The sequence below is a fragment of the Lissotriton vulgaris genome, chromosome 3_1 (genome assembly GCF_964263255.1).
Source record: "Lissotriton vulgaris chromosome 3_1, aLisVul1.2, whole genome shotgun sequence".
Classification (NCBI taxonomy): Eukaryota; Metazoa; Chordata; class Amphibia; order Caudata; family Salamandridae; genus Lissotriton; species Lissotriton vulgaris.
Window position 1 is genome coordinate 1019342615 of NC_141689.1, and position 26896 is coordinate 1019369510.

The 26896-nt window shown below is 45.2% G+C and overlaps 1 protein-coding gene across 1 annotated transcript in view; it reads right to left on the reverse strand.

Annotated features, from left to right (window-relative positions):
* Positions 1-26896, reverse strand: part of FREM1 (FRAS1 related extracellular matrix 1) — a 564068-nt gene that overhangs the window by 157419 nt on the left and 379753 nt on the right. The window contains exons 25-26 of the mRNA XM_086961404.1: positions 15471-15672; positions 13065-13209 (exon numbers count right to left, since the gene is read on the reverse strand). Coding sequence (XP_086817530.1) covers positions 13065-13209; positions 15471-15672 — 347 coding nt within the window. The remainder of the gene's footprint in view (positions 1-13064; positions 13210-15470; positions 15673-26896) is intronic.

The following is a 26896-nucleotide window of genomic DNA, read 5'->3' on the forward strand; positions in this document are numbered from 1 at the left end:
CCCCCTCGGCCTGGGACGACTCCTGATGGCTGACCGCACTAGGAACAGCTCCAACTCCCACCGACCACGCACACAACCTAGGGGTCATCCTCGACTCCACCCTCTCCATGACGAAGCAGGTCAACGCCGTATCCTCCTCCTGCTTCAACACCCTCCGCATGCTCCGCAGGATCTACAAGTGGATCCCCACCGAAACAAGAAGGACGGTCACCCAGGCCCTTGTCAGCAGCAGACTGGACTACGGAAACGCCCTCTACTCAGGAGCCTCGGTCAAACTCCTGAAATGGCTCCAACGCATCCAGAACGCCTCCGCATGTCTGATCCTGTACATCCCTTGCCGCAGCCACATCACACCCCACCTGAGAGACCTACAATGGCTCCCCGTCAACAAGAGGATAACCTTCAAGCTCCTCACCCACGCACACAAAGCACTCCACAACACCAGACCAGCGTACCTCAACAGCCTACTCAGCTTCTACACCCCTGCCCGCCTACTCCGCTCCGCCGACCACAACCTCGCCACTGTCTCCCGCACCCGAAGAGTGACCGCCGGCGGCAGATCATTCTCCCGCCTCGCCGCCAAGACATGGAACACCCTCCCCATCCGCCTACATCAGACCCAAGACCTACTGACCTTCAGAAGACTCCTCAAGACCTGGCTTTTCGAACAGTAACAGCTTCCCCACCCCTTAAAGCCTTGACACCCTCACAGGTAAATAGTGTGCTTCACAAATGCCTTGATTGATTGATTGATTGATTGATTGATTGATTGATTGATTGATTGATTGATTGATTGATTGATTGAGGAAGAGGACAAAGTCAGGGACAAAATCAGAACCAGGGTGAGTATGAAGACAGTTTCTTCTTCTATCCTAAAAAGTGTAGGAGGAAGATTGAAATAATTCAAGAAAAAATGGAGGGAGATGACCCAGGATGCTTGGGTATTAGAAACTATAGAAGGGTTTCGGAAAGATTTTGATTGTGTCCCATTTCAGGTAAAGGAGCCACAAGAGCTAGTATTTCAAGAAGAATTGGTTATAGTAGTAGAAAACGAGGTATGTATGATGTTAGAAAAGGACGCATTTTGCAAGTGAGAGAGGAAAAGAAAGGATTTGTAAGTACTCTGTTCGTTGTAGCAAAGAAAGACAAAGGTTGGAGACCAGTAATACATTTAAGGAATTTGAATCAGTTTGTGTCCTATCGTCATTTCAAAATGGAGGGTATTCATGTTCTGGGAGATGTTAGATTGGATGGTAAAAATGGATCTAAAGGATGCGTATTTCACTATTCCTATAGTGGAAGAAAGTCAGAAATACCTACAGTTCAGTTGGAAAGGACGATTCTATCAATTTCAGAGCCTTCCATTTGGTCTTTACTCTGCTCCTTGGTGTTTCCCCAAGGTAATGAGATCTGTGGAAGGCTTCTTCAGGGAGATATGTATCAGATTAATAATTTATCTGGACGACATTTTGATTATTAATCAAGATTTTGTGATTCTAAAGGAACATTTGTCTTTTGTAATGAACACTTTGGAAAGTTTAGGATTTCAAATAAATTCAGAAAAGTCCGTTTTGGAACCTATAAGGAAGGTGGAGTTTCAGGGTTTTGTAGTGGACACAATTGCATGTCAATTGTGTCTTCCAGAGAGGAAGGTGAAGAAGATAAAGCAAGAAATTCAGAAAGTTATATACAGAGTAACTTTGAGAGATTTGGCAAGAGTGATTGGTCTTTAATCTTCATCAATTCAGGTAATTTTTCCGGGTCCCTTACATTACAGGGCAAAACAGCGTTTGATAAATAATGGGCTGTTGAAAGGTTTGTGGTATGGAGACATCGTGGACGTTTCTTTGGAGGCAAAGGAGGAATTGATTTGGTGGAGAGAGAACATGGATGCGTGGAAAGGACGAGCAATTTTTGGTGTTTCACCAGATTTTGTTTTGGAGACGGTTGCGAGCTATTTTGGCTGGGGCTCATCTGGTCTGGAGAAAGAGACTGGGGAATGTGGTCCCCGTGGGAAAAGGAGAGTCGTATAAATTGTTTGAAGATGAGAGCAGGCTAGTTTGCAGTGAAAAGTTTCAAGAGAGGTTTGTTATGCTGGACAGTGCTGCCCAGAATGGAAAATGTCTCTGCAGTGGCTTACATAAACAGACTGGGAGGCACTCGGTCGAAGGGTCTGGCTGAGTTAGCGAAGAAATATGGGAGTTTTTTCTGGAACACAAGATTAGTCTGAAGGTAGAGTATTTACCGGGTGTCAGGAATGTTTTGGCAGATTGGAACTTTAGAAATATGATAGATTACAGCGATTGGAAGCTGAACAAGGACATTTTCATACAAATGTGTTGGAGAAAATGGGTCTTCTGGAAGTGGATCTTTTTGCATCAAGGTTAACCTTCCAGTTGGAGAGGTATGTGAGTTGGACGCCAGATCCAGGGTCCATGGCAGTGGATGCGTTCTTGCAGGATTGGAGGGGTGTGAAGGGTTATGCCTTTCCCTGTTCTCTATGATTCAGATAGTGTTGGTTCATGTGTGGAAACAGAGATGCAAAATAGTTTTGGTGACTACTTTTTGGAAGAGTCAAGCTTGGTTTCCCTCTGTAATTGAGTTAGCAGTGACAGAGCCACTTTTAATTTGGGAGTACAGAGGTCTTTTGAAGAATGTGGAATGGAAGGAACAACCCTTAGTGGAGTCAGGTTCTCTCAACCTTCTAGTTTGGATATCAGGGGTTCAAGAGCATTCACTAATCTTTCTGGAATGGCTGCAGAGTTATTGTTTGAGTCCTGGGCACCAGGGACAAGGCAGATATATAAAGGATCTTGGAAGGTTTGGATTTGTTGGTGCTTGGAAAGGGGTTTGGATCCCTTGGAAGTAATTGATGTTCAAGTAGCTAATTTTCTGGCTGGTTTGTTTGAAAAGGGAATGTCATATAGGACTGTGAATTGTTATAGGTCAGCGATTTCTGCAGGCCATTCTTTAAGTCATGGTGTGCCAATTGGAAGGAGTCCTTTAGTATGTAGAGTTATGAAAGGGATTCCATTAAGAGACCTACAGATTCTAAGTATAAGTCTTTATGGGATGTTGATTTGGTTCTGAAATTGTTTGTGGATTGATCAAGTAATAAATTCTTGGAGTCTAGGGAGTTGTCCTGGAAGTTGGCAACATTATTGTGCCTTATATCTTCCAGGAGAGTTTCGGATGTCGAGGCTTTAGAGACTTAAATGGGGTTCTTTTTGAGTTATGTAGAAGAACTAAGACTATGTCTAGTTCTGGTTTTTATCTAGTTTTTTAAAAGAATATGAAAGCAGAATGCTTGAAAAAAGGGGAACAGGTGTAGATCAGGTTTTGATTTCTTATGTGAAACCTTATAAGGCAGTTTCTAATGCAGTTTCTAATGCAACTATAGCTAGATGAGTTAAATGCGCCATGAAGGAGGCTGGTGTTGATGTGTCTAAATTCACAGCACATTCTACCCGTGGAGCAATGACAAGTAAGGTGAGTATGTTAGGTGGAAGATTATGGTATACTATGAAAGTAGCAGACTGTGGTCTTCAGTCTGTACGTTCAGGAGGTTTTATTTTAAATCAGTTGAACATGTTTCAAAATGTGTTTTAAAAAGCTTTGAACATGCATTATGCTAGCCTCCTGTCTTGACATAAAATTGCGATTCAAATATGTTTACTGATAATAGAATCGGGATTTTATTAAAGGCAAGGAGGCTAGCATTATTCCTCCCACGCTTCCCTTAGGTGTGGAATAATTCTAATATGTTTAAGATTTGTTTTAGGAGTTACTGTTAAGTTTAGAGTTCTTTGGTACAAGCATTAAGAAGTGGTTTACGTTTGCTAAATTTGTTTATTTGTTTTGTTATAGAGAATTAAGTATGGTTAATTCATGAGTTCTGAAGTGAAGGAAAGCTGGACAAGGCAAACGAAAAGAGGATGAAGATGGTGGTCAAGTGTTATTTATGGACTTGAAGATTCTTTTTGATTGTGATGTTTAAGGATTCCATGAGCTTTTAATGGTACTCCTGAGAAGTCGGAAATAAAAGTTTAATGCATAATGCTAGCCTCCTTGTCTTTAATAAAATCCAGATTCTATTACCAGTAAACCTATTGGAATCGCATTTCTCTCCCACACCTGCTTTGTGAGGTCAGACATAACTAATGGACGAGGCATTGTTTTGGGAGACAGGCAGTTGCACAGATGACAAGCATTTAATTCTCTTTCAACTCCTTCATCAAGGCAAGGAAACCATACTTGAAGAGCTCTCTTGGTGGCAACAATGCCACAATGACCCTCATGGGCAAGTTTAATGACTTATTGTCGAAGACTCACTGGAATGACAATTCTAGAACCTCTTACTATAATGCCTTCTTGAGTGACAGAGAGTTCCTCGCTCATATTTTTGAATTTTTGGTAATTAAAGTCATCTGTAAGAGGTCGAGTGTGTTTCTTCCGGGATTGCTGGGCAATAATGTCTTTGAGAACACACAAATCTCTATCTTTATTTGTAGCAGCAAGAATTTTTTCCACCGACAGAGCTGCAGGTAAGCCTTACTTGACTATAAAGTTCATATAGGCCTCATGCGCTTTAGACTTTGTACTGTGACACTGCACTGGAAAGTACTCAGCAGGATTTTGATCTTTCCCTGGGCTAAGCAGAATATAGTAATCATACAGATGCAATTGCAAACCCCACCTTTCAATGTAAGGGGGCATCTTGGCCTTTGGATTCCTAAAAATGGTGAGCAACACATGGTGGTCAGTGATAAGAGCGAAGTGCTTTCCATATAGAAGCACATGGAAGTGTTCACAAGTCCACACTACAGCTAGACTTTCTTTCTCAGAATGGGAATAAGCCTGTTCAGTTTGTGTCAGACTTCGGCTTACATAAGCCACAATGGGCCTGTGAGCATTGTCGTGTCCACTGTGCTGGGCAAGGATAACACCCAACCCCACTGGGCTAGCATCTACTACAATCTCAATTTGACGTTTTGGATCAAAATAGGCCATTTCAGTAGCATTCTCAATTGTATTTTTGATTTTCTTAAAGCTTCAATTGCATACAGGTGACCACTTGAACACAGTGTTCTTTTTCGTCAAGTCTCTCATAGGGGTACTGACAGTAACGGGTCCTGGTGGAGTAGTGGGCGATAAGGCTGTACTTTAGCTGGATCTGGTGTCATCCCCTTTTCAGAGAAAATATGCACATAGAATTTCAGCTTTGTTTTGTGAAACTTATACTTTCCCGCGTTCAAAGTGGGATGGGCATTGGCCAGCAAGCGGCATACTTTGTCATGTTCTTTTTGAGTGGCCCCGAATACCAATATATAAACACTTTAATTAAAAGCATGTGTGACAGGCTGCATTATGCAGCAAATTACATCCTGAAAAAAATTTGCAGCTGACAACACCCCAAAAACGTAGTCTTTTATATCTGAACAAACCAATGTGGGTCGAAAAGGTGGTAATGTACCAGCAGTTTTCGTCTGGTTCGAATTGATGACACTCCTTGTTCAAATCAAGACGAGAAAAGACTTTGGCACCATTCAACTGTGTAATTATATCTGCAATGTGTGGACATGTATGGTTTTCCCTCTCAATTGACTTGTTAGCTTGGTGCATGTCGACACAGACGCGCATGGCACCTCAACTCTCATTTTTGGGACACTACCACTATGGGTGAAACCCATGTGGTTGGACCACTAGAGCGTTGAATGATATCATGCTTTTCCAGTTGTTTTTCAATAGTTTTGTGCAAGTGAAAAGCATTTAGACAATGTTTAGACAATGTTGTTGAGCAGCAGGACAATTGTGCTCATTGATATGAAGTAGCAAATTCATGGTTCTTGGTCTTTTCTAGTCCATGAAACAACGACAGAAACTGAGTTACCATGACTGCATGTTCTTTCATGTTATTCTTAATGGAAATCAGACTCATGTAGCAGCAGTACTGACACTGAGTAAACATGCCCTTGACAAAGTACCTTGAATAACATGATTCAGTGCTTGTACTTTCGTCTTCTTGTGTTGCATGGTTGCTACAAAAGATCCTTGACTATGCAATGGTGTAGAGGCATCCCACATGTATACCTATGTCTTCAAAGGTGATCAGCGTGGAACCGGCGACAGTTCCTTGTACTTCTCTGCCGGCATCCTGTTTATCGATACACCACCTTTAATGTGAACTTGGGGCAATGTCCAAAGGAATGTGGTTGTTTCACATGGCGATCTCACTTGGACTCTTCTCTGCATGAAGCCGCTTGGTCTTGTGGGCATAACTAGAGGGTTTATGGAGCTTTCAAGAGTCCATTTTCTTTTCTCGAAGTAATGCTGTTATTTTTTCTTTCATTTTGCAAACCTTTACAAAATGGTTCTCTTTCTTGCAGCCTTTGCATGTTTGTATAATGGTGGAACATTTTCCTTCGTGTTGAAAGGTGAATCCACATCTGAAACACAATTTCTTTTTCCTCGGAGATATCAATTCATGGGCCTTGACTTTGCATCTCTGCTTACTTTTCACATTCAATGCTGATTCCTTCTGGGCTACACCAGCTTTCATATCAGCCTCTTGTTGATGTGCACGTTCTACTGCTCTCGCAGCCATAAGCACTCTCTCCAAACTGAGTGTCTTGTGCAGCATACATCATCTGAATGAGTTGATAGGCAACTATTGATGCCACTGAGACAGATAGCTTCTTCATCATTGAAATCCTTGAACTTGCACTGCTTGATGAGGGCCTCAAGTCTGTCCGCAAACTCAACCATCTTTTCTCCAGCTTGCTGTTTGGCTTGGCTGAAGATGTAGCTTTTATAGTCGATGTCCACCACTGGATTGAACTTGATTCCTAATGCCGCCTTAATCTGAAGCTAAAATGTTTCATCAGCTTGTGGTATTTTCTATATCACTACTTTCACACCATCACCTGCAACGTTCTTCAAGTATTTGATGATCTTTTTGTCATTTGTTTCTTCGAGCATGCCGATGAAATGATCATTTTTATTACCTAGGCAGTCCTTCTGGCAGTAATATTCTGCTTTCTGGTGATATTGAATGGGAGCGGAGGTTTCAGGAAAACAGTGGCATTACTGCCAGGTGTGGACCTCATTGACATTGAAGGTAAGGCCTGGACAGTGCTGTCTGCCAACCGCTTGGATCAGCACCATCCACACCATCTGTAAGCACCAGCGGCGTACTTGCATCAGTGTTGTCGCAGCCGATTAGATGTCGCATGGCCTCTTTTTTTATCTTTGGTGGTGAGTAACTGCTTTGTCTTATGTGCATGAACTTCTCCGTTCTCAACTTTCTACATTTTACCTGATTTTCACTGCCTTTAGCATTTCTTGATGCCTGGAGGCTCCTGCTTTTGGCAAGCTTTTTGCACCTGTTTATAGCACCCTTCTGTGCTTCTCTGTACCTGGCTGTATACCTGCTGTGTCATGTTGTGGTACAGTACCTTTTCTTTTGGCCATACCAGCAAGTTCTGGGCTGACTGTGACTGAACTTTCCGTAGGGCCTTTGCCTTCGCCTTCTTCTAAAGCCTTGCACTGGCTGTCACTTTGACTCCACATAGACCAACCATAAACTGCTTCACTTCAACTGAGGCTCACGTGAAATGCATGAGCAGTTTCTGGACCTCAGCGAACTCTTAGGGAGAACACTCTTGTTACTTCGGGTTACAGATCCCCTAACTTGTCGCCATTTGTAGCATCCTCCCCAGCCCGGAAGCATGCAAATGACCACACCACACACGGAGCTCTGCAGTTCACATCTTTATTCTTCAGAGTGCAAACGTTACCCCTACGCACTGCATTGTGAACTTTATTAAGCACACCCAGACACACCCGAACAATTATGTAATTCTCCTAAGGAGTCCATCAGGGACCAGAAGAGTCCCGCTATTCCTTTTACAAGACACTACAGTCTCCTCCAGGCTGTTGGAGATGTCTACATATGTAGGATGGTCCTTTGATGGCTATGGAGGCAAGAGCCTCCACCAAGCCAGTGGGTTAGCAGCCCACCCCACATTCAGAAAACGAGACCGCAAGCGTCAAATCGCTCAAGTTCATCTGCTGTAGTGTTATTAAAACACACAGTAACGTTATCCAAAAACTTTGACTTAGTCTGAATATTGCTTTGATGAGCTTATAATGTAGTGCATGATGGAATCTGTGATATCATGTATGAGGTCATAGGAAATGAATAGGGCATTATTAAGATTGTGTGGCTAAACTTAACTGATGCATGTGAGATCATTTAGATTTTCTGTGGAACAGAATAACATCCATTTAAGTTTTCTATTAACATAGTATGTAAAGTGCAGGGTACTTTAACCTGCCTTAGGTGTTTTTAAGTGAATCTCATAGGTCTATTATGATATGTTTTGATTGTATCTGTGATCATGTTCTGAAAGTAATGAAAATCTTGACAGGGTGCCTAGTGCCAACGACAGGAACAGATAAATGCTATGATCATATAACACTCCCTGGCTTAATCAGTTCCTGTTGCAGTTGATAGACCCAGACACACAACTGTAGTTCCATTTTAATTGGGAGAAGTGTGGGAACTCTGGGTTGTAGGGATTCTGTAGATGACAGAGTGTTTCCCAACAGAAATATGAGGAAAATTAGTTATTTTAGCCAAGGATTCATGCCATTCTGGGTAAGAAAACATGCTGGGATCCTCTCAAGTCATACCACTCTGGACTTCCCTGTGTGTCTGTCATTTTGAAATGTTTGGGTTAAATAGGTTTCTCTGGGTGGTGCCGAGCCTAGGCCCAAACACTGCTGCTACCCACATAACCTGAATGGATTAATTTTGGAGATGAAACTGTGATACCCCCCGTTAGGTTTTAGGGCCTTTTCTTTTTTCAGGCGCTAGGTTCAGTCCCACAAGTGAGGTACCGTTTTTATTGGTAGAAGAGTGGAAACACGAGATAGTGTTTCTAACTAAAGTTTGATGTTTACAGGGCATTATGGACAAGAGAATGTAGCAGGATTCATGCAAGCCACATCACCCTGGATTAATCTGAGTCCCTAGGTTTAAGAAATGCCCTTGGGCTCGCCGGGTTCCAAGGTTGCCACCTAAACCACAGCCTGAATAGTGCAGCCACTCAACATGAAATAGGGATTTTTCCTCTCTCTGCCAGCCAACATTTCAAAACTACAAAAGAATGTTGGGGCTGCAGGAGTGAGGGATAGGCTGTGCATCTGAACAGGCTGAACACACCCTATATTTTTCCCCCCAAAAAAGGAAAAATATATGTGCATTGGGTAGTGGGATTTCTGCCCCCCGGAAGCAGAAAGACAGCTAGGCAGGACATGGCCTAATGCCAGGGTAGCCAACCTCACCCCTTGCTTTTTTTTTACCCTTTTCCCCACTAGATACCAGGGGGAAATATTTTAAAAGAAGGGGTGGGGCTGTTTTTTTAAGCAGGCGAGAGTGAGAGAAGTGTACCATACAACTCTTTAGTACAACAGAGACCAGTTGAGGTTTTTAGTTATCGTGAGGGATGCAGAATAATCCATTACCATTTTTCTAATGTGAAACTAATTTGTATTTAAACAATAAGCTGGCAGATGCATCAAAGTTATGTATTGCGAGTCCTTAATAGCGAATTTTAAGGAATCGCTATTAAAGACTCGCAAAACGGGATGCATGTAGGAATCGCAATGTTATTAGCGATTCCTACAGATTCCTTATTAGCGATTCGGTAATAGCTAATCGCTATTAAGGAATGGCTTTCCCATTCATTCCTATGGGCCTTTAAGGAATGGCTTTCCCATTCATTCCTAAAGGCCCATAGGAATGAATGGGAAAGCCATTCCTTAATAGCGATTAGCTATTACCGAATCGCTAATGTTCCGCTATTTCAAGGGTGCCAGGGTGTCCAAAGGACACCCTGTAGCACCCCTGAAATGGACCCGTGCTCAAATGTTACACATTTTTCAAAGTTACATGTTGCGCACACACATGCCCTTAGGGCATGTGTGTGCGCAACATGTAACGTTGAAAAATGCACAAAAGTGCATTTTTCAAAGTTTTAGCAAATTACCACGAAGTTCAACTTCATGGTAATTTGCTCCCCCATTAGCGAAATCGCTATTTTTTGGGGTTTTATGCATTGCATTTAAGGAATCTCATTTTGGGATTCCTTAAATACAAGAGCAATTTAAGGAATCGCTATTTAGAGATTCCTTAAATTGCGATTTCTGCATTTGGGATGATGCATCCCAAATTCAAAAATACCGGGAGCAAACGGCCAGATTCTGAGAATCTGCCCGTTTGCTCCCGGTATTTTCTTTGATGCATCTGCCTGAAGATGATTTAAGTGGGGCTATGACTGGGAGGCAATACATGATGTTAATAAAAAGAATGGGGCCTTATTAAATGTACTAGTTTTTGTTTGAGGGTTCATAGTTTATTAAGTATGTTGACTGTGAAGTGCTGCTTGGTCAGGACCTAGTTAACTGACATTTGTTTCCCATCACACAGGCACTGGTGAAATTGAAACACCTGATTCTGATACAATCTTGTGATTTTAGAGAGTACAAATTGCTTTGTCTTGATAAAGATGGTGAAAAAATGTTAATCCATCTAAACGTGTCAACGCCCATTTCAATACATAACCTGTAAGAATGGCGGAGGTCATTGAGTACTGTGCACCAAGATCTACACCATAATCATTGTCGCAATACAGATATGTAACAAGCAAGGGACATATCGAATTTGTCTGTGTTATGTACTCTTTTTTATTATTATTTTTATGTATTTCTTTTTGGATGAATTGTTTATTTATTTGTGATTGTATATTTGAGTCCATGTGTATATATTTGATGTGACACTATGACATTTGGTATGTGTTAGGTTCAGGGTTTTTCCCTGGTTTTAATCAGTATTTTTATCATTTGTTTTTTAATTAATAAATCGATTTATAGTTTTGTAACTCTGATGGTTAATGAGTTTTTGTGGGAGATATATGGTACATTTTTCTCGAGTGTATATGTGACTGTGTATGAAGGGTGAGTATACACCAGTTAGATTGTGAGGTACACATGAATGACAAATGAAAGGTTGCTATAAATTCCAAAGGATATTTCTCTTTATCTACTGCTTAAGCATCAAGCCATGCCTCTGTTGAACCACAGGTCGAGCAGTAGGGTTTATCACCTGTCTTTCTTCTAATGCAGCAGAAAGACTTTTGTGGCTCTTTAGGTAGGGGGAATGGCTCTATGCCAAGCCAGCTAGACTGCTCCACTTCTCTCATTTTTTGTACAATACCCTGATGTCTAGTGGGCTTTCTGTCCCCCATGGGGGGGGGCAAAAAGACCATTGTGCCTTCCAAGAAGGTCTGCCCTGCTACTCTGCTGCCTGAAGAAGGAAGCCTGGACCTGCTCCCTGAACGCAGAATCACCAGAGTGACTCCAACGACTAGCTGACTGGCCTCCTGTTCTGAGCTACAGAGACATAACCAGCTCCAGAAACCTGCCCTGCATCTTCCCAGCTGCCCAAACGCAACTAGATCTGCCTGTCCCTTGCTGCTGACCTCTGATGGAGTGAGTCCTAATCCCCAAAAGATGCCTCCCCCAGGATCTCACATTGCAGTCCTCGTAGCTCTTTATGGGAGCCGACGAAGTGCGACGCAACCCAATGCAGGATCTCACATTGCAACCCTTGCAGCTCCTCATCAGAACCGAGGCAGCACAATCAAACACTCTGCGTCCAGGACATAAGGTACAATTCTTAGTGGGACTAACATGGTCCCTGTTTCAGGCCTGCACTCCATTGCAATCGGCTTGAACCTGTGACTTTGTCCTGGTCTGGCGCGACCAGATAACCAGAGTTGGCGCTTTGTGCTTTTACACCTACCTTTAAACTTGGAAATCGTACTTCACTGGTTTGACTATTTGGATTTTTGTCATTTTAGTGTCAAATAATTTATTAAAATGAACTCTATTTTTCTAAATTTGTGTGGAATTGTTCTTGTGTTGTGTTTTCACTTTATTACTATTTCTATTCTGCATATATACTTTACACAATGCTTCTAATATAAACCTGAGCGTTTTTGTGCCAAGCTACCAGAGTGTTAGAACAGGTTAATTTAGTGACTTTTTGTGGTTCACCATGACAGGGATTGTGGCTGTTGCTTGAGTAGGGGGATTTCAGCCCGCCTCAAACCAACAACCCAAATTCTCAGACTGCTGGCCCAAAACTGTACAACCCATATAAGACAATCAGATGGCCAACTCAAATTCAGAAAGTGAGCAATGGAAGAAAATGCTGGTAATGCAACCACCCATCAATATATAATGAATTAAGTGTGTCATCAAACCAACAGTCAATATACATTGATCTTATTTGCATTTGTATTTTTATATTTTCAAAAAAACTTGACAAATGGAAAGTCAAATCGGCTGCTTGCACAGCGTTTCATTAGTTTGTTATAGTCTGTTATTTATTTTAACATATGTATTTGAGATAGTTCAGACCGACATCCAAGAACCAGTGGGGTGCTTTGTAGATAATAGGGTTTTGCTGCAGTAGAATCTCATTTACACGGGATGATGTTGTATAAAAACAATTTGTTGTCTCAAGTCCTGTTCTGACTGGATTTCAGAAACCAGGTTCTGAGGAGGAGTTTGACGTGAGTCATGAAATATGGAGAGTATTAACAGCACACTATACTACTGAACTGACTTTTACATATTATGATCACACACAGTGACATTTTACATATCATAAACCTACAATCATGCACAGAGAGAAAAGTAATTGTCCAAGAACAACACAATTATTTGTCAGGTGTTTCAATGGCAGCAATTATATTACATCTCCTGCCATGTGCTTCAAACATTGCGTAAAATTAGAGATGAGAGAGAGGCGACATAGAGAGTTGGGACAGGAGAAAAGAGTATGTAGGGGATATTGAAGAGACCTTGCTGTTGTCTCATATAAGAAACTTAAACAGGACTCCCTCTGTTACACAGCTGCAAACCATAACGTTGAGATAGAAAGGAAGGGAAACACCTGGGGATGCATTTGCATATTTAAAACTTATGTCACTTACATCTGGGGAGGAGAGGTATTTCCTGTAGGGTCCATGACTTGAAGCTCTAACCTATCTGAATACATTTCCAGGGAGGGATCGATCACATAGAGTATTGTTTTTCCATTTAAATCTCTCTGGGTGAATTGCTCACGAATAAAGCCACCTGCCAAATAATAAGAAAGGATTATTGCAGTTGTTTTTCAGACATTCATGTGCAGCAACAACTTTCAAGTTTCTGATACACAAGTTAGAATTCAGACAAATAGAAGCAAACCACACGCTGCCCACTCCATTTGCCTCTGTCTGGTACATACCTCCCTCATCCTCCCACCTCCCTCATTTTGTTTTCCCCATACCCCCACTCTCTCACTGTCTGCTGTTGCTACTTTCTCCCCCTCCTACTTCCCCTTGTGTTACTTCTAACCACATTTTTTTCAACTTATTGCACAGCAGCGCTGGCTGCTATGCAACATGGCTTAAAAAAATGCAAAATTATGCAGTCAACACTAGCCACGTCATAGCGTTTTTTTGTTTTTTTACTTCAAGCCTTCTTGCACATCAGCTCACGCTACTGTGCAACATGTCTTTAAAACATTGACAACGCCAATTAGTCTTGCATAGGTGAGAAGTATTGGCTTTGCCAGTGCTTGTTCCCTCAAGAAGGTTGTGCTTCGTACAGCTTTAAAGTCCTGACCTTACAAAAAGAGCAGAATAATATATAGTTTATAAAATCCATGTTGCTATTGTTCCCTTGGCTATAGGTACACTCTTTACCTTTGTAATGTGAGATGGGAAACATTATTCTCCACTCTGCTTTAGTCTCTTGTACGTAATACATGATTGTTCTTCTAATATTTAGTGTGTGTAGTGCTCTTTCACCTTGCAGTTAAGCCTGTGTTTTGGGGAAAAAACGTCAGGCGGGTGAAAAGAATGATGTACGTGAAAACGTGATTTTACTTTAGGAATAAAGTGAGGATTGGTTCTTATTTTAACCTTTGCTTTAGGGGGTTGCAGGCACAGTGTCTGAATAGTTAGGCCTTGAATCTCATTCAAGCTGCAAAAAGAGTTTTCTTAGAGGAAAGCTGTTTGTAAAGTGCGATGTCTTAAACAAGCTTTTTTCCACTGTTTCAAAGCGTTGCTTTATTAGTCTTATAAGTACCAGGCTATGGTTACCCATTAGAAGTGATTGTGGCCTAGGTAAGTTTACTTTTTGGCCTTTCTTTTCTTTCTTCCCCTTAGTGTATGTTGTGTGGTAGATAACTGTACGATTGGTAGGGCATCTAACAGTTTGGATTTGAACAAGTAATCAGATATTATACAATAACGTCTTAATTTGTGAACTGCCCCTGTAGGTATTCTTGAGCACCACATAATGCGTCGCTTCCATCTTGTGGCATAACACTTATGAATAGTTGGCTTCATTGCTAGAATAATAACTTTGATGCACTCTGTAGGCAGGGGCAGATGTCTGTGGGGGTTCTCAGGCAATGTGGGGCACCATGGGTCACCTGTAAATTGAGGGCTGGTTACTCAGAACATATGCGACACACACACACTGCTGGCAGTCTCGGCCGGAAGTCCCGAGCGACATCGGCCCCTTTATTTATGCTCTCTGGCCATGTCTGGCCACGCCTGGCCAGAGAGTGATACAAAGTATGGCAGTGGTTCCGGGGGTGGGTTATCATTCAATATACAACTAGACCGCTACAATGTCCACAATCAAGGCCATCGGGAGGCATGCTGTCGGGTAGAGGCTGACATGATCTAGGGGACAAACCCTTCTCTGCTGTGCTGTAAGTAGATATAGGACTCGATTTACAAAAGTAAAATGACTTTTGGTATTAACAAAGGGCATTTACTACTCGTAAATGCCCTTTGTGAATACCAAAAGTTAAACTTTACGACTGTCTGTATTCACAAAGGGGATTTACGAGTAGCAAATACCCTTTGTGAATACCAAAAGTCGTAAAGTTAGACTTTCGGCTCATTTTACCTTTGCGAATCGCGCCCACTGTCTATTGAATGTGTATTATGATTACTTCTTCCTGTGCTATTGTTAGTGGGTGCAAATATCCTGACTGACATTCATGGGCTACCCCTCCTTGTCTGGGCAGTCTGTCTGCCTCTGTGTTTTGCTCTCCTGGTAACCCTGCCATCCTCCCTCTCTTTCTGTTTGTGGCATATGTCCATATTTCCTGGGCTAGTTTTGAGAGGGGGAGGAATTTGTTTTGCATTGTTTGTTGAAGTATAATATTGTTGTAGGGTTGTCTGTTTGATTTGTACAATTTGAAATGCAACTGGTGACTGTACTAAGGCCTGTGTCAGCCTCTGGATATCATTCCCACACGAATATTACTTCTGGCCAATCACAACTGCTGTTCATGTGTACACACATTATTCAGTATGTATTTGAAAACACAATACCTGAGGTTATATTTTCCAGGTAGCCGTAATGTGGACCCCGTAAAATCCGGAAAATGATTGCTCCCTCTTCAGTGCCAGGGTCAGAGGCCTTCAGATCCTTGCCAGTGATGTAGATGCCATAGCGCCCATTTTTCAGCAGCTCCACAGTGGATGGATTCTGAATGTGCACAATTCTAGGGGCCCTTCTGTCTACATGGTCCACCTAAAATTATACCCACAAATATATAAATGAATCATAAAGGGATGTAAAAAGCAAATCCTTTCAGCATTAAACAGTTTAATAGATAGGCAGGTCACTGTATTTTTCTCCCGCTCGTGTTGGTCCCCGCTCCTGTTGGCTCCCACCCTCAGTAGGCGTTCTTCATGGGCCCCAATTCAGTCTGACTTTGCCTTCCCAAACCTCTCCCTCATGCGAATAGTCCATGGCTGCTTTATTAAATACACGGAGAAGCCGCTTTTGGTGTAAAAATGCTGCAGTTTATTTCACATTGCATAACATATGGATCATTAATCACCTGCTCCCAGTGCCCCTGCCATGAGGCACCCCAAAGACACTGTTTAAGCTGCTCTTCTTGTTAGGCTACCGTCCTTTTCTGGCTGACTTTGTGCTGTCTCCGCCACACTGCTGGGGATTTCTCGATAGTCAGCAGCTCTATCTTGTTTGCTCATTTAAAAAAAACCTTGCTGCTCTAGTAACCTCAATATATTGAGAAGGAACATGCCCATGCCCACCCCGGTTAAGTGTACCCTGTCTGCTGTGTAGTAACCTGACGTTCTGAGATTGATAAGCCCGTGCCTCACGAATCCCCAGCTGTTCGCCCTACACAATTTAGCCATGGAGATGTTCAGCTTATGCCTGAACTTTTCTACTGCCCCTCCATTACCGGTGGGCTATGATTTCTGACCATATGAGATCTGCTGGGCAGACAAGCCAAGCAAAAGCTGTGAGGCCAGATTTCATCAGGAGGTCTTTCCTTCCGTGGCATGACAGGTTATTTTCCCCTAAAAGTACTAGGACAGCATCTGTTTTTTCTTCCTGTCTCAATGCTTCTTGGACAGCTAGTAGCAGTTGAGCCCATCTCATGCCTGGACGTCCCAGCCAAGTAAACCCTGTGTTGCGTAGCCAGATCCCCTTGCGGTATCTGGGCCCCTTTCTTTTGAAGGTAAGTCCGCCTTGGCTAAGGCCATTCATAGCAGAGCAGTGAATTTGAAGTGGCTCAGGTGTGCATCATCTTTGTGTAGGAAATGCGATCTCCCCCTGTGCAGGCCCTGCTGTACGTAATCTTGCAGGCAGCACACCAGGCAGCATGCACTGTCGTCAAGACAATCCAGATGGGGGTGTTTACCTTTAGCCTCCTGGGCTGTTTTGGATAAACATATCATGTACCCCTTCCCTATTTGCACGTCTCTGGTGTGTATGCATGCTGACCCCGGGTTGGATTTGGAGTTGGCTACTAGCTCGCTAACTCTGTAAACCCTGAAGAAGGCAGGTGCAAAGTTCACTTTAAAGAGCACAACCTCGTGCCCAGGCCTGAAAAAATGTCAGGGAGGGGTTCCAGTACCTTTCTTAGCAAAGTGAAATCAATGGGGCGCCTTTGGTCCTTGCACCTGGCGTGCAATCGCTCCCAACCCTCCATTGCTGCCTTGCCATAGAATGAGCCGTCGGGGTCCCTCCCCATGACCAGCTTTGTATAATAGGATAGTGCGCTGAGATGTGCATGTGCCCATGACCTGCCTCTCTTGCCCTTGAATGCCCAATGTGTGAATCCTGTTACATCCCTGGTCATCATGTCGGCACTGCTCGTTGCACTGGTCGAGGCTCGAAAGACTTCCCAACACTTACTGTGTTTCTGTGCTGTCTTGGGGCTAGTGCAAAAACCACAGTTGATGGACAGAATGCAGAACAATGTCATACATTCACCCCAGTACAGAGATCTGTGCCTAAATCCATCGTTTTTTTGCACGCCACACCACCCCAGTTCAGACATGGCCATATGCAAATCAGTCTGACCCTGTGCCTCATGGAAACAGTCCAGCCCGAACTGCCAAGCCATGCCTTCCCTGGACCGGAAACAAGCTTCCGAGGAACGGTTTCTGGCATTCCAGCCGTCTTCAGCCCGGCTTGCTTGAATCCAGTGGTGTGGAGAGCATGGGACTCACGTCTGAGCATACCCATCCCACTCGGGGTGACAAATGCAAAAACCACAGTTGATGGACAGAATGCAGAACAATGTCATACATTCACCCCAGTACAGAGATCTGGGCCTAAATCCATCGTTTTTTTGCACTCCACACCACCCCAGTTCAGACATGGCCATATGAAGCTTGTTTCCGGTCCAGGGAAGACATGGCTTGGCAGTTCGGGCTGGACTGTTCCCATGAGGCACAGGGTCAGACTGATTTGCATATGGCCATGTCTGAACTGGGGTGGCAGAGTGGGCTAAAGAATGGTGATGGATTAAACCCAGATCTTTTGACTGGGTGTGAGTCGTACCGCTTTTGGCCGCTATAAGTGTGGCAGGGTATGCTCAGACGTGAGTCCCTTGCTCACTTTGCCACTGGATTCAAGCAAGCCGGGCTGAAGACGGCTGGAATGCCAGAAACCGGTCCTTGGAAGCTTGTTTCCGGTCCAGGGAAGACATGGCTTGGCAGTTCGGGCTGGACTGTTCCCATGAGGCACAGGGTCAGACTGATTTGCATATGGCCATGTCTGAACTGGGGTGGCAGAGTGGGCTAAAGAACGGTGATGGATTAAACCCAGATCTTTTGACTGGGTGTGAGTGTTTGATTGATTCAGATGCTCCGTCCATCACCACCCCCTTTTGCACCGTTTTTGGCCGCCATAAGTGTGGCAGGGTATGCTCAGACGTGAGTCCCTTGCTCACTTTGCCACTGGATTCAAGCAAGCCGGGCTGAAGACGGCTGGAATGCCAGAAACCGGTCCTCCGAAGCTTGTTTACGGTCCAGGGAAGACATGGCGTGGCAGTTCGGGCTGGACTGTTCCCATGAGGCACAGGGTCAGACTGATTTGCATATGGCCATGTCTGAACTGGGATGGCAGATTGGGCTAAAGAACGGTGATGGATTAAACCCAGATCTTTTGACTGGGTGTGAGTGTTTGATTGATTCAGATGCTCCGTCCTTCACCACCCCCTTTTGTACCGCTTTTTGCCACCATAAGTGTGGCAGGGTATGCTCAGACGTGAGTCCCTTGCTCACTTTGCCACTGGATTCAAGCAAGCTGGGCTGAAGACGGCTGGAATGCCAGAAACCGGTCCTCGGAAGCTTGTTTCCGGTCCAGGGAAGACATGGCTTGGCAGTTCGGGCTGGACTGTTCCCATGAGGCACAGGGTCAGACTGATTTGCATATGGCCATGTCTGAACTGGGGTGGCAGAGTGGGCTAAAGAACGGTGATGGATTAAACCCAGATCTTTTGACTGGGTGTGAGCGTTTGATTGATTCAGATGCTCCGTCCATCACCACCCCCTTTTGTACCGCTTTTGGCCGCCATAAGTGTGGCAGGGTATGCTCAGACGTGAGTCCCTTGCTCACTTTGCCACTGGATTCAAGCAAGCCGGGCTGAAGACGGCTTGAATGCCAGAAACCGGTCCTCGGAAGCTTGTTTCCGGTCCAGGGAAGACATGGCTTGGCAGTTCGGGCTGGACTGTTCCCATGAGGCACAGGGTCAGACTGATTTGCATATGGCCATGTCTGAACTAGGGTGGCAGAGTGGGCTAAAGAACGGTGATGGATTAAACCCAGATCTTTTCACTGGGTGTGAGTGTTTGATTGATTCAGATGCTCCGTCCATCACCACCCCCTTTTGTACCGTCTTGGGGCTAGCACATTGTCCACCAGCATCGCTAGGTTGGGTCCACTCGGGCACCATTGTCATGCTCTGCTCTGCTCTGCGTGTGGGCATCATGATGTCCCTAAGTTCAATTCCTGCACTACCACATGGTTGTCAGCCCAAAGGGTGATCTGCCTGTTGGCGAGCTTCTGCCTCCATATGGAAAAGGCCACTATGATGGGGAAAAGTTCCAGCAGCATAATGTTTCTGGTGTCACCTTTAGCATGCCAAGTGTCCTGCCAACAGGTAGCTGTCCATACCAAGACCAAGATGGCCCCAAAGCCGTGGCTCCCAGTTGCATCTCTAAATAGCTCAAGCTGCCTGGCAGTCACCCACGACTCTCACCACATCAGTGTATCATTGAAGCTGGCCAGGAAGGCAGCTCTCTGTTCCATTTCCTCTTTCAATTCCTGTATGTGTCGAGCCCTGAGATGCTTCTTAGTGAGACCTTCTGCCAGCCACACCAGGCAACTAGCAAGTGGCCTGCCCACTGGAATCACAATGTTGGCGTAATTAAGTTTACCTGGCAGATGCTGCAGCTCCCCCAGTGTTGCTTTCTTCTTTTGTGAGTAGCTGTCCGATTATCGGATGTAGTTCTGCCACTTTTGCCCTGAGAAACCTGCAAATCCTTTCTACTGTATCAAGCTCAATCCTTAGAAATGACAATCCGATGATCGGGTACTCTGGTTTTTTGCCCACCAAGCTCTTCTGCTATTTCCACTAAATACTGGAGAAGGCCTGAGCAGTCCGAGGTGCCTGGTTTGCCAATTAAAAGGAAGCCATCCAGGTAGTGTATGCACACCCGCTGGGTGCCATGTCCCTAACTTCCATTCTAAAAAACTGCTGAAGGTCTCAAAATAGGCACAGGAGATTGCGCATCCCATGGGCAGGCATCTGTCATAATAGTAGGCGTTGTTGAGTTGGAACTCCAGCAGATGGTAACTGGGTGCACTGGCAGCAGCACAACGGCAGATTCAACATCTGTTTTGGCTAGCAAAGCCTCTTTACCTGATAGCTTGATTGAGTTGACTGATTTGTCCACGGTGGCGTAAGCCACAGAGCAGCTGTCCTGATCCAGCTATTTGTTTATCTATCCGCCCGGCAGATACAACAACTGATGAATGAGGTGGTATTTCCCTTCCTCTTTTGGGCACTACTCACAGTGGGGAAACCATGAAGTCGTCAAAGAGAGTGTCCCTCAAATGGGCCTTTCACCCTCCTGATTTGAAGTTCCTTTGCTAACTTCAGCCTAGCCATGCCTGGGTTCTCCCTGATTGACTTCAAGTTCTGGCTAAGGTGATTGGCCTGGGGGCCATCGTATGGTATAGGGAAGCCTGCTGTAAAACCATTCGTTAGTAGTTGACTCTCTTTAACTCTGTGATAACTATTCAGTACTTGGTTAGGGCTGATCTTAATGGGTGTGGGAAGGGGTTCTGAAGGTGTCTAGAATGCCCTCTTCTGTGGCGCGCCCTTACTTCCTGTTACTGCTGTCCTTGTGACCCCCCTTCCCTTCGATCATTTGCAGTTAACTGCCTGGTGTGTCCCGCCACAGTTGCTACAGGCATGTCTAAATTTGCAGGTCTATCCTTACGTGCAATCATCTTTGTCAAATTTCCAAAAGACCGTGGTGCAGCTCCACCCAGGCTTACCCCCTGTGTGCCTCTTGGCCTTGGTGCCTTGCATGAAGTCTTCGTGCCTCTCTTTTCTCTATGGGAGAAAAAAGGTGACCCTATGTGCGCTCCCCTTCCCTGGCTGGCACCATATGATTAGTAAAACCCTCAACATCCAGCTGGTCCCATTCGATGTTGGGCCAGATCTGCATCTTTTCCCAAAAGCCCTCGTTATAGAGTCAGGCTTCCCCTTGGTACCTCTGCTAAGCCTCATGCACCATTTTGTCATGCAGAAATAGCACTGCCGCACTCTGCGGGAATTTCTCCACAAAAATGCTTGCTAGGGTTCTAAAGGCCTGTGACCAGGCCTCTATGGATCGCTCTACCCTAGGTTTGCACCTATCCCTCTTCTTTTTTTATCATATGTGGTCAAGTCTAACCCTACCTAGTGTACTTCCAGGAGTCAGAAAATATCTATGTACTCTTTGTGCCAGATCCGCTCTTTAACTGTGAGAGGAATGAGATTTGCTAACCCTGTTTCCCGCGCAATAATGGGTGCATTCCCCGGGGAAGGTGTACTCACTGGCCGGCTTGTTACCGCCTGCCGCCCCTTGGGTGGACCCCAGCTCAAGCCTTGGATGGATCGGCCTCCCACATTGTTGCGGTGGTCTTGGGTGCTGTGTGGGGTGCTCCTTTGTTTGACTAGCTGTCTTTTGCTGTGCCGGGGTCTTTTGGCCCACTTTCTAAGGATACAGGACACAATTTGCTTGCCACCTCCCCTGTGTTTGTGTTGCCTTGAATAGGTGATGGTGACCCAGAGTCCCACCCCCGAATCCTTGACCCTGCCAGGGGTTTATGCCTGGCTAGCCCATTGGAAGACAACCTGGGACAAATGAGTTTCCTGGCCGTGGCCATGGCCACCAAGGCATAAAGGCAATTGGTGCGGTAATGGTTTACCCAGGACAGATTGCCCCCATGTACCCAGCCCTCCTTGGTATGGCGCTCCTCCCCAAGTCTCCAAATGGCTGGTTTGGAGAAGTTGTTAGGCTCATTGCCCCAACTTACCCTACGATGTGGAATTCGTAACACCCACTTCTGTGCCATAGTAAGCAATCCCCCCTGTTACTGCCCCAGGACCCAGCTGCTGCCCATGCACCCCTGACTATGCCCCTGCCCCTGTGCTTTGCACTTGTCTTTCACCATAATTTGAGCCTGGGTTGTCTTCTCACTCCATGTCAGACCCCTTGGGTACTGCTGTGCTGGCTACAGGCCCCTCCTGGTGGTCATTGCTGCTGGCTTCACTGTTGTTCCCAAAGTTCTTACTTTCTTCCTTTAGGAGGGTGGGTGGTGACTCGTGTCCTTTGTGCTTGGCTTGTTGGGCATTTGCTGTACTGACCCTTGCCCCTGTCTGTCCACAGGACGTCTTCCCTAAGTGGAAACCACTTGGCTGCCTTAGCACCACCCTTCCTGAAAGCGGATGCTGTTCTGGCTACAGGCCCCTTCCTAAGGGGTTTTGGGAGATGACTTGTATCTTTGCAAGTGTCCTCTGGCTGTACATCCTGGTTGAGCCTCTGCTTTTTGCCCGGTTCCTCCATTAGGGAATGCAATTATTTTTCACTGACCTTACCCCGGCTGGCCACTAGCACGTGTTCTCTGTCGAGCAGGGCCTAGAGGTCCTAATCCAGTTCGGGCTGGCGTTCTCTCGAGCCTTCGGAGGTGTGCGTCACCTCCCTCATGCTGATCCTGCCTCGTTCTCAGCAGACTCATCATGGAAGCGGGCAAACTTCTGTTTCTCCCACACCACTTTGTCAGGTCTGCTGCCCTTTGGCAAAGCTGTTTGCCACTCACTGCCGCTTGACTTTGTTTCAGGTGTTTCGGCCCTCCACTGTGACACCCATGAGCCACAATGTAGTCACACAAGTAGGCCGGCGCAGGTGCTGGTTCCTGCCCCGCCTGCCGGCCGCCCCTTTCAAGATGCCTCTCGGGGGCCCGGCATTGTAATTTGCCGCTATCTTTGTCTGATTACAATCGGTGAACCTGCGGTGTGCTCTGGAGGCATTTAGGTGCAGGGAGTGGGGAGAGAGGTGATCTCACCACTGCCCTCAGTCACCCACTGATAATGTTAATCCTGCGGCGATGCCCGCTGCCCAGGTTCGGCTGGTGGTAACTTGCAGTCAGCAGATGAGTGGTTCCTACTTTATGCAGGTTTTTGGCTGGAACCTGCCAACGACTCCGCTTTCTCACCATGTGGAGAAGACCTCAGATTCAAGAGAAGCTCATGCTTAATGAGCTCAAAGTTCCCCACACCTGAACTGTGTCCTCCGCAGGTACTCCCAAGTCGGCACTTTACAACGTCTGGGTACTTCTTCAGTCCATGGGGCCATGCAAGCAGGCAAGCGCAGAGAGGTTAGCAAGGTTTCAATCATCAAAAGTGGAAAGGCTAATTGTGTTGAGGGTCCTGTGCCCTTGCTTATGACCTCTCTATCTGCCATGCTCCTGCTTTTGCATTGGGCAGGTTGAAGCATGCGTGTCAAACGCAAGCATGCATTTTTGCGGGCTTTTCCTCCCGCTTCTGTAGGCCCTCCACCTTTGTTAGGCATTCTTTACAGGCCCCAATTTGGTCCAGCTTTGGCTTCCCGGCCCATGACCAGTAGCAAGCAACACTCAACAACAGCAGTAAATTCACCTATTGATGCTACACAAAAACCGACATATTAATAATTAAAACCCAACTCTAACCTTCTAATGTACTTGGCTAAATTGTGGTACCATGTTATCCGAATGTGATTGATAAAAAATTTGAAGTTCATAGTCAGAATGTTGACGATTGCTGCCAGTGTGCTTGGTTGTTGCATTTTTGGCACGGTACATACCACTGTATAGACATGAAGGGGTAGAGATCAGCATGGTAAATACCCCTACACACCTGTATTTCATGTGGGCAAACGAGGCTTAACTCAATTGCTTAGTTGGGTCAGTGCTCTGTTTGGCGAAAAATATTAATGGCTGATCACTTCCACACCTCACTCATGTAACAGTAAAGTCCTGCCCCGTCATTTTCCAGGATCTGCCCTCTCATGCCCACTATAATTTTCTCTCCCAGTACCGTGACTATGTGCCACTCCCTCTGACTTTTCCACCTGTAATGCTGCACCATCTTGTTTCTATCCCCCACCTCATTGACGCATTCTGCTTCTCCGCCTTTTCCCTGCTCCCCTCACTGCTTTCTACTGCGTCTGAATCACAGACATTTTGATGGAGAGTCCATAGATTGCCCATACAACTGATGGGTAGAGCACCTGCAATGCCAAAAATCAGTGCAGAATTTCACGTCAGGAACCTTTTGGCAGGAATAAAGAGTCTGTAAATTCAAAATACCAATATCCTCAGTTGACTTCTGGGCTTACCCCTGCGTCCCCAATTCCAGAGCAACCATGTGTTTGGACTAGACTGTTTTAAGCCATGGGGATGTATGTTTCTATCACTTCTGCTAGGGGCATCTTGCTTCTCTTAATAACAAAATTATATATTCATGTTGCTACACAGCTTCCATCTCTAAGCCTTTATTATGAGTCCCCACTTCATTCTGATGGTGTCGCCAGGCACAATTATGAGATACCTGGGGATACTGCATGTCTGCACCGGGGCATTCTGGCTTGGGCAAGCAGCAACAATCTCCTGGTGAATGTCAATAGCAAACTGTGGACTTACTGGAGCAGTCTATCCACAATTACCAATTTCTCCAGTAATTCCTCATTTATTAGTGGACCCCTAGTGGCCAATTCATAATGGGCTGGATTTTCACTGCCCCTGGAATTACTGGTGCCCACTGAATTGATAACTTCAGGGTTGTGAATTACTGGCCTATTCTGGGGTCGTTAGGAATGATGTCCCTATTCTAAATTCCACCTTGTTATATATTGAGATTACTTCCCTTTCATTGCGCTCTCGTGCTTGCTAGCACGAGAGTTCTCTTCCATGATTCTGGAACTGAGTTCTTCAGTCGTGAGGATTCCTTGCACGTCAGATTGGACGTTGGCTTCCTCACGACTGGATGGCTCTGGCTGTGGGTGTTTGAAATCGGAATAAGCTTAAATAAAACACAAGCTTCAACCTACGCAAGTTTCCTGCATATGTTTCTTAACATATTTGGCGACGATCGGGATTTGCTACACCCACGCCAGCTCACCTGAAATCTACCACTTCGCTTTGTGCCTCCTCGGCTGAGCCTGCCTCCAGTCCGCCTCCCTCCACACCAGGTCGTATACTTCTGGACAATTTCCCTGTCCATTTCCTGGCTCCCGACGCAAAGTTTATCAATTTCATCGCCTTTTCCATTGGCGCTACGTTTCTCTGGCAGTTACCGCCTCGCGCTTGGTCATCCGCGCAGCATTCTGATTTCCTGCTCGCGCTATCTCACGCGCGCCACGCCTCAATTGCGGAACAAGCTCCACTGCCTCTAGAAATCAACGTTTCACCGTCTCCTTGTGCCGACTTACGCTCCCTTAACAATAATATCATTGTTGATTGTCACCCCCTTCCCAAAATTCACGACCTATTAGCCAATCTGGGTGGGGCTAAATTCTTTTCCCTCCTTGATCTTAGGTCTGCTTATCACCAAATTCCCTTGTCCCTCAGGTCTCAAGAGTTAACCACCTTTATTACTCCCTTTGGTGCTTTCAAGTACCTCAGACTTCCCTTTGGCTTGGCCTCTGCAGCCAGCATTTTCCAAAAGCTTATGGACAACCTTTTTCAAGACATTCCTGGTGTACAAGCGTACCAAGACGACATCTTGGTCTATGCCAACGACTCTGTTCAACACAATCGCACTCTCAATACCGTGTTACAAGTCCTAGAAAAAGCTGGCATGACCGTTAGACACGATAAGTGTAAATTTGGTGTCCAAGAACTCGATTACTTGGGTCATTCCCTTTCTCCCAATGGTATCAAACCCAAATTCTCCTTAATTAAAGCCATTCGTGATGCTAAACCCCCCAAGGATCGTGATGCTCTTCGCTCCTTCCTTGGTTTGTCCGAATACTACGCAAGGTTCGTTCATGGCTACGCACAAATTGTTGAACCTTTAAGATCACTCTTAAGGAAAGGTGTAAAATTCGTTTGGTCCCAAGACTTGCAAAAAGTTTTTGACCAAGTCAAAAGGATCATCGAAGACTCACCTGCTTTGAATCCCTTTTGTGACGGCTCTATGTGCTTCATCACTGTAGACGCCAGTCTTACCGGTTTGGGCGCTGTCCTGGGTCAGTGGGTTGAGGGCAAAGAACACACGGTTGCCTTTGCATCCAGAACCCTCCTGCTGAAACCAGGTACAGCACAATTGAAAGAGAAGCCCTGGCTTGCGTCTGGGCTATTCAAAAGTTCAAATCCTACATTTGGGGTCGCGAATTCGAAATTTACACAGACCACAAGCCACTTATGCATTTGCTCTCTGACAGTACCTCCAATAGGGCTTCCGCTAGACTTGTTCGTCTCCTTTCTAAGCTTCACGAATTTCACTTTGTCATCAAACACATTCCCGGAGGTAAAAATTTCAGGGCCGATTGCCTGTCTAGAATGTCCCTAACTGATGATTCAATTGTAAATGATGATATTGAGTGTGTTGTTGCCACCATTGATGCAGTTGCCGAGTGTCAACCCATTTCTGAAGCAGAATGGAATACAGCTTATGCCAATGATCTTGTTCTCTGTAAAGTTAAGGATTTCATCGTCGGCAAATGGCCTGAACGTAGAACCTTATCCACTGATCTCAGGGGTTTTGCTAATGTTTCAGAAGAACTTTCCCTGGTCATTGATATGGTCATGCGCAATGATCTTTTTGTTCCCCCTCAATCTGTTCGTGATCATATCATTCGCTCTGCTCATCAGGGTCACCTTGGCATCTTTAAAACCTGTCAACGCATCAAACAATTTTACTGGTGGCCCTCTATGGACTCTCACATTAGGAAGA